Source organism: Malurus melanocephalus, unplaced genomic scaffold (genome assembly GCF_030028575.1).
Source record: "Malurus melanocephalus ecotype Western Australia unplaced genomic scaffold, MMel_1.1 scaffold_1, whole genome shotgun sequence".
Lineage (NCBI taxonomy): Eukaryota > Metazoa > Chordata > Aves > Passeriformes > Maluridae > Malurus > Malurus melanocephalus.
This window is the reverse complement of record NW_026623233.1, coordinates 6684440-6699431: the sequence shown is the minus strand read 5'-3', so window position 1 is coordinate 6699431 and position 14992 is coordinate 6684440. Positions and strand designations below refer to the sequence as shown.

At 37.3% G+C, this 14992-nt stretch overlaps 1 protein-coding gene across 1 annotated transcript in view; it reads left to right on the top strand.

The window, feature by feature from the left end:
- COL4A1 (collagen type IV alpha 1 chain) overlaps positions 1-14992 on the top strand; it is a 115620-nt gene that overhangs the window by 88566 nt on the left and 12062 nt on the right. The window contains exons 33-45 of the mRNA XM_057390111.1: positions 209-298; positions 870-1022; positions 3771-3869; positions 3961-4050; positions 4904-5043; positions 5912-6042; positions 6147-6223; positions 6929-7027; positions 7533-7583; positions 9453-9638; positions 10319-10452; positions 13749-13821; positions 14495-14566. Of these exons, the coding sequence (XP_057246094.1) occupies positions 209-298; positions 870-1022; positions 3771-3869; positions 3961-4050; positions 4904-5043; positions 5912-6042; positions 6147-6223; positions 6929-7027; positions 7533-7583; positions 9453-9638; positions 10319-10452; positions 13749-13821; positions 14495-14566 (1395 nt within the window). The remainder of the gene's footprint in view (positions 1-208; positions 299-869; positions 1023-3770; positions 3870-3960; positions 4051-4903; positions 5044-5911; positions 6043-6146; positions 6224-6928; positions 7028-7532; positions 7584-9452; positions 9639-10318; positions 10453-13748; positions 13822-14494; positions 14567-14992) is intronic.

The following is a 14992-nucleotide window of genomic DNA, read 5'->3' as shown; positions in this document are numbered from 1 at the left end:
CAACTTTTCTTTTCGGGTTTTCGTGACACTGTTCTTACTGTTGTTTCCTCTGTTGGGCTGTTTTAGATTAATCATATTCTTTGTCCCATTTTTCCTGAAGCAGTGCAATTCCTAATATGTTAGGCAGTAAATAATTCTGTTTCTTGTACTTCTTTACACTGCTTGCTGTGTTTTTGTTTTGTTATTCACTCTTCTCCTTTGTCTTCAGGACCCAAAGGAGAAATGGGAGTTATGGGAACTCCTGGATTGCCAGGAATTCCTGGACCAGTTGGAGATCGAGGTTTACCTGGGGAAAAAGGTAAGAGACAGACTTTTATCGTAAAACCCACTTTTTTCCCAACAGTATCCTGGAAATAACCATTTGTAAGGAATATACTTGGCCTAAGGAATGGTTTATGTCAGGTAACTTCTCTCTAAGTCAGAAATAGTTTAAAAGACCATATCCTAGAAGCAGTCATATACTTGGACACCAAGACATGATTTTTGATCCATTCTTCAACAACATAAGTGTTTGCTAGKTGTGGGGCTGCTATAGGTGTTACTCCAAGAAAAATACAATATTTGAAATTATTAAAAGCCAGCAGGAAGCTCTTAATTAAATGCCTCAGATAATGCTCTGTATTACTGCCAAACTCCTGTCCTTATTGTTTCAAGARTCTGAAATTAATGGCTGTGAAGTGGGAAAAATATGTCAACTTTTTGACAGAGCTATTGTGAAGTATAAAAAAAATCTTCATAGGAGCTGTTCCAAAACATGGTGTTTTGTGCTCAAAATTTGAATAAATAGCTAATTTAATTTGTTGTTGCTGACTAAATATTTTTGCAAAGTTTTGTATGCCCCTATAATATTCAGTGTTGTGTCTTTATAGGTAGCCCAGGTTTCAAAGGTGTGATTGGACCACAGGGTGATCCTGGTGTTAAGGGAGATAAAGGTGAAGCTGGTCTCCCAGGAAAACCTGGAACTATAGACAACATGGACATGGTTAGCCTCAAAGGCCAGAAGGGAGATCAAGGAGAAAAAGGTAACTTTAATCTTTCACTGTGAATAAGKGTAATTAACACTCATATGCTACCAACCAGCAGGATTTTGAATTCAGTTTTATGTTAGTTTTAGGCAACAGTTTTTAAAATAAGATGAAAGAATTTAAAGCAGCAAATGTAGATATTTTTCTGGTCTATCTGAACTCCATAGAAACAAATATTAATCACAGAGCAAAAGGGCTTTGGATGAATAGAAGATGTTCAATTTTTCCTTTTATAATTGATTTTACCTTTTTCATTAGAAGATGTTCTGAAAAGAAAAGAAATTTTAAAACGAAAAGCTAGAGCTTTCCAGAAGGGAAAAGCTGTCTTTCATGTAAAAAAGATAGTTGTGGCCATCAAGATCAACTGATAGTGTAAAAAAAAAAAAAGTGAGCAGCCTTTTTTGACACAGCTATTTTTTGTAACCTGAAGAAAATTCAGGAAAGAAATACCTTTATGCCGCTGATACCAACAGATCATCTTATGTCAGKTTAGAAACATCTGGAAGTATGCAGGAGAAAGGCAATCAGTTTTCTGTTTAGAAACTTCATGGTTATAGAGTTATTTGCTTTTTTAGATAGTGCATTCCTCTTGGATTTTTATTTTTACTGCTAAATGAAAAACTAGTTGTTTGAAATAATTTTCTCTCCTGCATTTTTTTTCAAAGCAAAAATTGTGTATATTTTTCACATTTTTAATATTTGTTCTTCTTATTATGATTTGCTTTTTATTAAAAATCCCGTAAGAGTTTCTAACTTTTTTTTAGCTAAAATAGAAGTGTAGAGCTTAGAAGGGAGCTACTGAGATAATGTAGTCTTTAATTTTCTTCAACCAAATCTTTCAGGCTTTAATTGTATATCATGTTTTCTGAAACAGTTATTGTTCTTTTTATGCTTTCTTATTTCTCCTCAATTTGGCTGCATCTTTGTTAGAGTGCTCACTGCRACAAGCAAAGTACTTCAGCTTAGGCCTGGCTAGAAGGAAATTTCCCTTTCTTGACACAAGAGCTGTCTGAGTTTGTGATTAGCTGTAGTTCTTAGTCCTTTACTTCTGAACCACAGCCTGTGTAACCATTTTTCATTCTGTATGCATCTTTTTTTACTTTTCCTTATCACACGTGTGGTGTATAACACTTTTTGATTTTCACTGTGATGGTTTTCAAGCTTTACTCCAACTCTTCAAAATCCTTCTGTAGTCTAATCCTGTCCTCTTTTTGAGCCTTCCAAGTGTCATTTGATCAGTGTATTGCAGAGCAGATTCCTTTCCAGTTTGACAGTGAATCACCAATAACTGTATTATGTTGTATTTGAACTGTGGAAACAGGAGAATATCCCTGTGTTAGCTGCCTCTTATGTCCATGTCCTGGCTAATTGTCAGAACGAGATTTTGGCTCACGTGTTCTGGTTGGGTGTCAGAGAAACCTGGGCATGTGGGTAAGTAGTGCCTTGCAGCTTGGGCAGCCAGAGACTGCAGGGGAGGGCACGAGCAAGCGTGGAGTACATCTGCCCTTCAGCTGAGATGCTGCTTCTGAGAGTACGTTTAATCAAGCTCACAGCCTCTAAAGGTTTCATCTAGGTTATTTTTTCTCATTTGTTTCTGATCTTGGTATATACAGGGGCATGCAAAGTTGTAAAATGAATCCACACAGATTGTTTTCACTTATTTCCTTATCTGCTMTTGGCATGTAGGATCATTTATTTTATTTCTAGAAATCTAGATTAGGCACACTGGTTACATGCAAAGAAAGAAACCTTTGCCATGAAATTCACATRACTAATTTCTTTGGTTTCTAATTTATTAATCTCTCCAGCATTTATACTGCATGCTTGCAAACTTCTATGCTCTACCTTTTCCTGACCACACAGTCTACAGAATGGCCTGGCTATCACAGCCTGGGAAGGGTAGCTTCCAAACAGATCCCAGCCTGCAAATTTCTACTCTTACCTCATCCTCTTCACCCGAAATATACTTAGTATCAGCAGAGAAAAATAACTTAGTTAAACTCCATAACTTTGCTGATCTTTATCTGCCTTCATTCCTCTAGACATGAATATCACAGTAATGTTTTTAAAAGCTTCCAAAATACAAACTGTACAGAGAAGATGCAGAATTTTTATGGCATATTATCAGTAATGCTTAATGAAAAAGTTTGGGTTTGGACATCTTGAAATGTTTTTAATAAAAGCTGCTTACTTAAAAACATCCAGCAAATTATTTTCAGTAACCTATTGTCCTGCAGCTCTGTGCAACACTAACAGAATTGTTTATGACCAAAAAGTGTGGACATAAAGTTGGAGAAGAGGCATGCTGCAGAGTAAGAGATCAAGCCTTCTGAAAGTGCTTTAACATTAAATGGARCAGGGAAAAGAGCAAATTTCTGGCTGTGAACTAGTTGTTCACATGTGCCTTTTTAGAGAGCTGACCAGTCAAATCAATAATTTCTGCTAACACCTGATTTTGTCTGCCACTTTTCAAATAACTCATTAATCTGACTCATGYATTCATTTCAATTTCTTTTGTAGATACAACTTGCTTTGCATTTTGCACAGACACCCATAAATTGCGATAGTTTTCAGCCTTTCCTCAGTACTGATGTAATGATTGGAGAGTTGTGTTTTACTCAGACATTTCCTTGTTCAGCAGAGAGAAGCAGCAGTGATCCARATTTAACTAGAAGGATTATTATATGTAATTACAGTAAATTGTGATAAAATTGATCTCACTGTGTTTGTCTTTTTGGTGTCCAGGGGACCATGGAGCAGCAGGAGAAAAAGGGCTACGTGGGGATTATGGTGAACCAGGAATTCCAGGAAGGGATGGTGAACCTGGTACTCCAGGACAGCCAGGTATGTCTGAGGCTAACAGCAGAGAGACTGTTTCTCAAGTGTTTTAAACYTTGTTAATGAATGGGATTCTTAATTTCTCTGTTGCCCATAGGACCAAAAGGAGATCAGGGCCCTCCAGGGTACCCAGGAGATCCAGGAATTCCAGGACAAAAAGGATCGGTTGGTGAAATGGGTTTGCCAGGTACTGGTTGCTATGAATTTGTTGCTATGTTTTTCCTCAAGTTAATAGAGGACATTATGAAGGACCTGTATGGATTATTTGTTGGTGTAGGTCTGCTAAACAGTTGCACTGTTTGCAGTGACTGAAGGGCTTTTGGACACTGCTTTTAAATCCTACTGTAATATACAAATAATAGGATGGTTTCCTAAGTTTCTACATGCAAATCCTTTGGCTGGATTGCAGGATATTTGGGGTTAGTGCATTTGTTTCAGGAAGGCAGTTTTTTGAGTGGTGCCTGTTTGTGTATCTCTGTCTCTGATAGTCTGTGAACTGCATTAAGTTTCTTGTGTATTTTCCCCCTCCCAAAAGGTTGGTGAGTTGCTGTATACTGTGTGTCAGTTATGAACTATGCGGGTCTGGGAATAATGTTGTGGAAGGGATTGGTAAAGAATCAAATGGAGAAGAACCTATAACTCAACCCAGAAACTTTGTCTCCATTGGGATGGCCTTGTGTCTGGCGTATTCAGGAAATCAAATGTGAAAGTCTGAAATGGTAAATGAGGGCAGAAAAACCACACTGCAGAATAATCACTTTGTCACTGTAGTCCCATTAGAAATATTCAAATAAAAATAAAGTTTTATTCAGTTCATGTTTTTAGCAAGATCTCTGTTTCCTCTGAATCCAAGATTATGACCATCTCTTATGAGTAGAGTTTATCATCCTATAAAAAGTCCCATTTAGAGAGTGAATTTCAAAAGATAATTGACTGATTTTTATAGCTGTAAATAAATAAAACAATGCTGAAAAATCATTGTCAACACTGCTAGGGTACCACTGCTTCTGATGGACCCATTTTTCCCTTTSCCTCACTAGGAACACCTGGAGAAAAGGGTCTTCCTGGAGTACCGGGTTCACCAGGCACACCAGGGTTTCCTGGGCAAAAAGGTGAAAAAGGAGACAAAGGAGCACCAGGTTTTCCCGGAATTGGCTTTCCAGGGGCTCCTGGTGAGAAGGTATTTATATCCCTATCCTATCCCTAAGGATTTGGTTATCTSTACCAAGCACTTGATTAGATGCTGTTGGCTTTCGAGCTGTTTTATTTTCTATTATGCTAATTTAACTGCTGTATGAGAAACTTTCAAAATGTGCATGTGCACAGGTTTAGATRCATTTGGTTTGATGGAACCAGTATCTCCAGTGTTCTTTTTTATTACCTCTATTCACAGAATAATTCACAGCACTAAAAGTGTAGGGAAGGGGAAGAACTTTCAAAAATACTAAGTAAATAATGTGAAAAGGGCATTTTACAAACAGAACAAATAATCACACTAAAATAATGTTACTGTACTTTTACAAARTTACTATACAGTGTTCAGATACTACTGAAAAGTGAACTGTATTAATACTGCCTCTAAAGTTTAATTTAATCTCTAATAGGATTAATAGGATTCTCATTTGTTTCATATTCCTTTTCCTAGCTGTATAATGACAGTTATCATGAATTTATAAGTAAAAGTGATAAAAATAATACTTACTAATCTGGTAGCACACTTACTGAGGTCTTAAAAAAGACTTTCTTCAAGATGATGAAGTGTAGTAAGTTAAGTGGCTAATTTCGAGAAGACTTTGTGTAATCATCCTAAAAATGCATAGAAAATGCCTCATTTTTGTATGTATGTATTAAACAATTGCTAAATTAATAAAAAACACTGATAGTGGAACTCATTGCAAAATTTAATCCTAAATTACTTTGTCTATGAATGAAAAAACAATGGAATTCTTTAAAAGTCAGATGGCTAAGAGGGATGACATCTACCATTGCAAACAGAAAGAACTGCTTCTGAATTAATGTCTGGATTTTATGTGTTCTTCTTCTTCTAGGGAGAACCAGGAAGAACAGGCAGTCCAGGATTATCTGGAGATAAGGGTGAAAAAGGTAGTGCAGGAATTCCTGGAATGCCAGGTGCCCCAGGTCCCAAAGGATCCCCTGGCATGGCAGGATTTCCAGGCAAGTGTTTATGCTTTTATAAAGCAGAAATTGGAGTGAAGAATTAAAGTGAAAATTATCCTGAATATCCCACATACAAACCCATGTCTTCTTCCTTTCTTTAGGAAGYCCTGGCCCCCATGGAGAAAAGGGTGAAAAAGGACTTCCTGGCTTAAGTGGGATTCCAGGTCTAAAAGGAGAACCAGGTAAAAAAGAAATGTAAACCACCAAATGACACTTCAAATACTGTTCATCTGCAGGCAGTGGTTAAAACAAAATCTGTTGCATTGTACATGAATTTTGGCTCAGATATTTCACAGTGCATTTGTTTGTTTCATAAGCAAAAAAGACTTTACTTTTCTGGATAAATCTGACTCATTGTGCTAGGGGCTAATACTTCTTTTACACTGAGGAATTGATTTTTCCACCTTCCGCAAGACTGGGTGTGGCTACAGCCATTACTTCTGTTGTTTTTGAGTTAATTTGAAAACAATTCAATTGATCTCTATGCCCAAACCTGAATCACCACATTGGCATGATTACACAGATGTTAAAGAGGAAATAGAGGTGAGTAAGGCCATTGTTGTTGTGAATATAACAACATTTTTAATCTTGGAGCCTTCTGTCCTCAGTTTTTGGGCTGCAGGATACATCATCTTACAGGACAATAGACTGTGCTGTTTGCAAGTCTTTGCTGGAGTTTCTGCATTCTGAATTCATGATAATTAGCTATGTCAAAATCTTTTATACTTGAGCCCTGTCTCAGACTGATGTAATTCAGAAGTAAACTCAGAGAAAAGTCACACTGAAGTCATCATGTAATATCTGCKTGATCTCTGTGGGAGCAAAAGAAAAAGTTAAGTTTTCCTTGAGAGGAAAAAATAAAAATGAAAATGCCAATGATTTTTCAGGTGAGCCTGGTGTTCCGGGTCCTGCTGGTGCCATTGGTCAGAAAGGTGAACCAGGTTATGATGGGATTCCAGGTGCAGCTGGTGCAAAGGGTGAACAAGGTACTGTGACTGTCACCTTCAGTTCCTGTGGTATGAAAATGCACACACGGGCTGTACAGGGGTAGCTGGTAGAGGTTGTGGGTTTGGCTCCTTTGGATGAAGCCTTAGAAAACAAAGTCAGTACTGGTGTCTTACTATCGTCCATYATTGTGAAGCTGATCATTTAGATGAGCAACTGTGTTTAATCAATGTAATCTTGAAAGAATTTATTTCATAAAAGCTGGCAGTACTTTAAAGAATTGTGTTTTGGAATTAATTTCAGCCTGCAAGTTAGCTGTGCAATAGTTGATCAGGCTTGTTGTTTCTTAGGGTAGGGGTTTCAGTCATACAAGACCCATTGTGCTAAATACAATACCAGTACATAACAAAAACAATCTCTGCCCTGAAGACTTTTGCATAAGCCATTTATTTGGAGTTTGTATTTGCATAATAAGAGTTTTATTCATTATGGGTTAAATGTAAGTACTTTCCCAACTTCTAATTTTTTGCTGTCCCTGTGCTGCAGGCCTTCCAGGTAGAGGACTTCCAGGATTTCCTGGTGCAAAGGGAGATAAAGGTAAAACACTTGTTTAAACAATTTTAAACCTCCTTCCCAGCATACTATAACCATAATTGTGTAATGCAGATATACTTTCTATTTCTTTCTTTTACATGCTATACTGTCTCAGAGCAGGCAGAAGCTCTGAGAGGTTCAAATACTAATTTCTGTTACAGTGGCAACATCTTGGAGTTAGATATGCCCTAAAATAGGTAATTATTCATAGTGTGGAATTTACTGCAAGCTGTGCTGTGATGAGGTAATATAAATAACTCCTGTATTTGTGTGCTGTGCTTTTGACTCCAAGTATTTCTGTTTTCCTACTAATTTTGCAAGAATCAAGCGAGGCTCTGTGCATCAGACAGCTATAGGTAGTAGTTTTGTGGCCAGGACACTACAGTAATTATTTTGCCTGAGTCTGTTCTGCAGCCCAGGTGTATTAATTGCTAAAATAGTTATTCTTCATAGCTCAGTAGAGCATGTCTAAGCTATGCRCAGGAACATGGTGCAGAGATGCAAAAGATAGCATAGTCCTGATGAGATCTCACTACAAATTTTTATTACCTGAGCTCAGGAATAAATAGCTTAGGAACAGCCACATAACTATGACAAAACAAGTCCCCTTATGTCCTTTGGAAAGTGTGTCACTACACTGTGCGGTGAGAATGGTTTGATTGGCTTGAGTGAGTGCTTGTTCAAGGTGTTTGTAATGCACCATGCTCCATTTTATGAAATAAGTATGTCCTAGACACTAGGCTGCAATATGATACAGTAGTGAAGAAACGGCAAACTGCTGTTGATAAAGGAAATTGTGTGTAAGTGGGGAATTATCAATTTTAACCATGTGGAAAACAATTCAACTAGTCCATCCATTAAATTAACATGACATGGAGATTTTGAAGAGCTTACATAGCTTTAAATATCAATGCCCTACCTCACTCATTCATTCTATTAATATAGGAAACTTGTGTGGACAGTTGAAAGTGATAAACCAGAATTCAGAATATCTCTTATTTACCATCTTAGACTAAATTAACAGTCATTAACTGCTGTGAAAGCCCTAATGTTAGAGAACTTAATAAATTAAGCAAATTGACTAATCATAGCTCAGTAGGCATGTAGAATACTAGATTATGAGAACACTTCTCTCACCTTCCTTATTTCTCATTTTGTCCGCTCAGCTCACTTAAAAATATCTGGATTTAGCRTAAATATATATTCTACTCACATAATTTGTGTTCTAAATTTATTGTACTTCCAAAGAAAAAAGTCCAGGAGTTAAATCCTTGTTCTGCTTAGGTGGAGAGGCAGGGATAGTGTTCTCTATAAATTTTGTTTATCTTTTTAGTGTACTTATACCAGTTATATATTCTTTTGTTCAATTTAAAATTAGAGTGATTTGCAATTGTTAACTATTTGTATGAGCTTCAAAGTAAGTACAGCAGGTCTAATCTAGATCTTAATAAAAAAGTATTCAATTTTTCTCCAGGAACAAGTTCTTTTGTGCTTAGTCAAGCACAACATCCATTACTTGACTATGACAATAATAATTGCTGTGAACTAAGGGTTTGGGGACTTAATAGTATTTGTGTAAGGAGTGATAGAGGGATGCTGAATGTAAATCTATTTTAAGAGTAACTAAAATAGCTGAGTGATCAGTTTAGATAAGAAAAAGTATGTCAGTCAAACTACTTTCCTCATACATTATGTCATAATGTGAAGAATAATACAGTTTTCCTGAAGTTTTGCATTTTTATAGAAATGTATAAAGTTAAGATCAATATTTTCAAAAATAGTAAAGCCTACTATGAGTGGATAATAAGGCAGAAGCTTTCAGTGATTGTTACCCTCTCTCTAATCATGTTCTGTGGTTGTTTCAAATCTTAGGTGCAAAAGGTGAAGTGGGTTTTCCAGGATCCCCAGGAAGCCCAGGAGTCCCAGGCCTGAAAGGGGAACCAGGATATGCWGGTCCACCAGGCCCTAAGGGCAGCCAAGGTCTCCCTGGACTGCCAGGAAGTGCCATTGAAGGCCCTAAAGGAGACAGAGGACCCCAAGGCCAACCTGGTCTTCCAGGTAATTCTTTGTCTTTGGTATTAATGTGTTGCTGTTCATCAAGGCTCACCTAATTAATTAATGATACAATCAGTATTACACATCTTTGTTTGTGCTCCTCTCACAGATCAGAGAAAAGCCTTGTTCATAGGCAGTTTGGGTGTTATGTCCTACAAGAGGCTGACTTTATGTCCTCAGGCGCTTGGCTTTGTCCAGAAATCTTCCTAATCTTGAGAAGGTTGCCTTCCATTTCCATGTTTCCCTATGGACTTTATTTCCTGTTTTGAGGCATCCAGGGCTGTGTGTTCYTATGTCCTGGAGTGTTAATGTATTTAAAAATGGCCCAGCATGGCCTTCCCACGCATTTAAAAATGCCCACTGCCTTTCCATGGCAGTGGCCCTGTGCTAGAGGCTAAGGAGAAGGCTGGAGCAGAGCTACAAAATATCTTTATCATGTTTCTGCCTGAGGAGGTACTATCTGCTTGTTCAGCACGTGTGGAAAACTTCCTCTGTTTTCAATCAGCCATAAGCTGAGACATGATTGGATAAGGAGTCTCCCTGCAATAGATTCTCTTACTTATTTTCTTGAAATGTTACGGCAATTGTTTTGATTCTGTCAAATCAAAGACCCTKTTTATCCTCCATCAGGTAGTGGTCTAAACAAATTTTGCAACTGAATATTCTTTTCTTCTGGTTTTTAGGTTTACCAGGTCCAACAGGGCCACCAGGACCTCCAGGTCTGAAAGGGGCCAAAGGAGAACAAGGAAGCAATGGCTGGCCAGGCACTCCTGGAGGTCCAGGAATGAAAGGTGACCCAGGTTTTCAGGGACTGCCAGTAAGTTACTTCCAGTACACTCCAGATTTGCTGAAAGCTGGTTCTTGTAATTAATGGATATATTAATCATGGAGTTTCCTTTTCAAAATAATGATATTTTATGCTCAAAGTGGCTTTGGAYTCACTGCTGATGATGTAAAGTCAGTTTGAAAGCATTTCAGTTCTCTCCTTGGAAAGGCTGCCCCAGTGAGCTAATGAACTTATTAGAAATTTATAGATAGTGAGTAGTAACTTGCAACACTCAAAAGATAATTTACAGTGTTTTAGCAGTACGGGATGACTGAAACACATCCATAAATCCCACAAATGCATTAGTAGTTAATTTTACAGGTTGCATATTTCACTATAAATTGCCTTCTGAAAATACCTGAACTGTTTGCTTTTGTTATGAAAGCTCTCAAATAAAGTGCAGTTTCAGTACTGTCAGTGGTGAAATATAGCTGCTGATTTAGAAACACAAACAGGCAATACTATTAATACATTTTTGTCATATATTATTCATTTTCCCTGGTCTAAAATAGTCTCTTTTCGATATATGAGGGAGAATTAAGTAGGATAGGACAGTCAGCCAGAATAGTTGGTTTTCTATATATTCTTTCTCTCAGAGTGTATGATGCCTTTTTCCACACTGAAAAATATGCTCTATTTTTTAACTTTCCATTTCTTCTTTCTTCTACWCTGAGAATGGAGGTTGTTTAGCCCAGAGTAGAAGGAGGCTCTGAGGGGATCTTATCACTCTCTGTGGCTCCCTGAAAGGAAGTTGCAGCCAGGTGGGGATCAGTCTCTTCTCCCTAGTAACAAGTGRCAGGACAAGAAGGAAGGGCCTCAAGTTATGCCAGGGGAGATTTAGATTGGATATTAGGAAAAATTTSTTCCCTAAAAGGATGGTCAGGCTTTGGAACAAGCTGCCCATGGAAGTGGTGGAGTCACCATCCCTGGAAGTGTTCCAACAATGTGTGAATGTAGCACTTGTGTAGTGTGGTTTAGTGGTGAATATGGCCGTGTTGGGTTAATGATCTTAGAGGTATTTTCCAATCTTAATGAATCTATATATATKAAAAAAAGACAATAATAACTATAAAAATAATATTTATGGAAAAAAGGATAAGAAAATAYGTAGTGCACAAAAAGAAGAAAAAATGAGGAATAAGGTCCTGATATGAAATGCAGGACTTTAAAGGTCCACTTTACTCTTGATAATGAAGAGATCTAGTGCATCTTTTTCTGCATGCAGAACTCACTTCACAGAGACATTAAGGATTTGCTTCTGTGTTCATACCTTTTTATATTTRATACCATACTGTACCATACCATACTAGCTTTGAAGGTAGTAAATTCCAATATAGCACTCCAGTATATTTTCCCTAGTTTAAGAATTTGCAGTACTTCTGCAGAGAGCTACATTCTTATACCCCAGGAAATTGTGAARCTTTGCACTGGTTGATAAACCAGTCCAAGACTGTTTGCTGAGAAGGGATGGGAAATGCCTAAGGATTTTGATTCCATGTCTTCTGTCAGAAAAAACGTTTTTTTATCATTGAGCCACAAGTCATAGTAGTGGGTTGTTAACTTGGTGTGAAATGCTGCAGTAAGAGTGATATTAAATATTAAACTTCCTCTAGTGATACATGCGAAGGTGATTTCTAATGTCTTCATCCTCCCCAGTGTGACAGGCTCCTGCCATGATTATGGCTCAATTGCTCATATAGTTCTCCAGGTACATGGTTATCAGAATGGAGATTCTGTTACAACATGAGTGACACAGCCTGTCCAAAAATCCTATCCAAAAAAAGTGAATGCAGAGATGCAAAATACAAATCCCATGGGTTTTTTCCTATTCATTTTAGTGTTGAAATGAGAGAAGAAGCATTTTCCTGAAATATTTTCATTCTGTTTGGAGCAGATCCAAAAAAGATGTTGTTTGCCAAGCTGTATATGATGAGAAAAAATGTTTAAGAAATGCATTCTGTTGTGGAAAAAGTATTTTGATGGAAAGCTTCCAATGAGTTCCTCTTATAAATCCATTTTATAATTATAACCTGAAAATAATGTATTTKAAACCCCCCTCTTTTAATGTGCTTGACTCATATCTGTCTTCTGAATGAATGTTAGCCCTTCTGTTTTCAGAAGTTCACATATTATGATACAAAGAGACAGCCATTTCTTTAAACAAACCTCCAYACTGTGACTATGTGACTGGAGGAAACCAGGGAATCATACTTCATTCATTGAGTGCTTTGTTTTTTTGGAGACTTTGGAAGTCTCACTGTGAACATACATTTTTGAACTAGTCATCTCTTGTCCCTTTATATTCAGYTGAAGAAATGAGACATTTGTAGGAAGCCATTCTTCTCACCTTAATAAAAACATCTAAATCATGCCTGTGTGCCTATTCTATTGCTCTGCAAATATGATAAAATGGCTCCTACTGTTGGTATTACTTTTCACGGGGTGTTCAATTCACATCTCCAGATTCTGATTGGTAGGTTACTTAGCAARGGGATTTTATTTCTTTCCTCCACCTGTGTTCCATGTTTTATTGTATAATGAACTATTGCTGCCGTATCAATTCAGCCAGGCAGAAACTCTCAACTGTGTTTACAAGCTTTTTGCAGATGATCTGCAACAAACAAAAGAAGAAAAGGAAATTGACAGCCATTTGAATGACTATTTACAGTGTCTTTTGAAATATGGGCTTGGTTTTTCTGGAAGCAAGGCTACATTAATTTCAGAGGAACAGTTTARAATGGTGAAGGCAGGAGGAGGAGTTCGCATTGTGTTTGAAGTGTTTTAAGTCCTTGAGTGTTACAGCCCTGTTGAAAAGTAAAAATCTTCAGAGGATTATAAATTGTTGAGCATATTTAATTTCATCCCATGTGCAAATGTAGAAATTTTCAAGTCTGCTGTGGTCTAGAATTACCCCATGTAATTATCTAACTAGCAACGGCCTGCTGGGACTGCRCTGAAATTGGTATTTGCTGAGATTTGTGCTTACTGATGTTTTTCATAATAATATGGTCTAGGGTTGAGGACTTTTTTATTGGCTGCACTGCCAGTAGGACCTTATTCTGTTCTGATATCTTTGTGAGATAAAAGGTATTTTAGAAAGAACAAGGTGTCATACTTGTTCCTGTAGGAGAAGCTTCTTATCTAATCATGRGAGAGAAAGACCATTCCTTAAACTTAATGACTTTGATATTACATTTCCCTCATAGGTTTCCCATAATACACAGCCTATTTGAGAGTCATRTCATAATAGTGTAGGATAACTATGCTTCACATTTTCTTTTATGCAGGGTAGTCCTGGTTTGCCAGGAGGTGTTGGTCCAAAGGGTGATCTCGGACCTCCAGGAATTCCAGGTGTTCCAGGTGAGGAGAACACTTACCATACTCCTGCAAAGTATGCAAAAATATCTCTTTTATATCCCTCCTCTCTCAAAAGAGATGCTTGAAGAATTTTGTCTCTATGTAACAAATTACTGAATGGGACACTGAAAGCTGTGTCAAAAAGGGTTTACAAGAGCATTGAGGTTTTTCTCAAGGTTTTTTTGCCTTTTGCCTGTTCTTGCTTTGCATATTTTAAATGTGCACTTCCTTTAAAAGATGGATGTAAAGTTAAGAATCTTCAAGATTTTCTTAAGAATGGAAGAGGCAAATAGCTATATATGAGGAAACATGGGCTCTGTGTCCATTGTTGATTATATTGCTGCAACTGTCACCGTCATGTACATAAAAACACCATGTGTATAAAAAATACAGTTATTAATAGAAAAAACATAGTGCTTTTAATCCAAAGAATGATGTTATTAAAATAAGAGAACTTCGAAGAGAAGTAAGAGAAAAAATAAGACAAATTTGTTTTCAGTCATCTTTTCTTTGGTGACTTAGTGCTGTTTGTATCATGTTTCAACAGTTGAAAAGTACTTCTGCAAATAAATTCACATCCTTTTCATAATCATGGGATCATACATGATATTGTGTACATATCCTTCCAAATACAGAAATTACAGAATTTCCATGCAAACACTTCCTTTGCCTTCAGGTCCAAAAGGAACTCCTGGCTTCCCAGGCCTTAAGGGTGAGAGAGGTGATCAAGGTCTTCCTGGATCTAAAGGTATAACATAAAGATTTGTTTTTTCCTTTCCTAGAAGTTTTTGGTAAAATGGTTATTTGTGACTAATTTGTGGTTATTTGTGACTAATCAATGGGTAACTCCGTCACCCTTTTGTTCTGTGTAAAATGGTAGAATATAAAACCAGGTATCATGTATCAGCATCTGAATAGTCAGAATCATAGAATGGTTTGGGTTGGAAGGGACCTTAAAGATCACCTAGTTCCAGTCTGCCTGCTGTGAGCAGGGACATCTTTCACTAGAACAGGTTGCTCAGAGCCCCATCCAGCCTGGCTTTGAATGCTTCCAGGGACAGAGCTTCTGTTGATTCTCTGGGCAACCAGTGTCTCACCACCCTCACAAAGAAAAAAAAAAAACGTCCTCCTGAAGACCAATCTAAGTTTACACTCTTTTTGTAAACACTTGTTT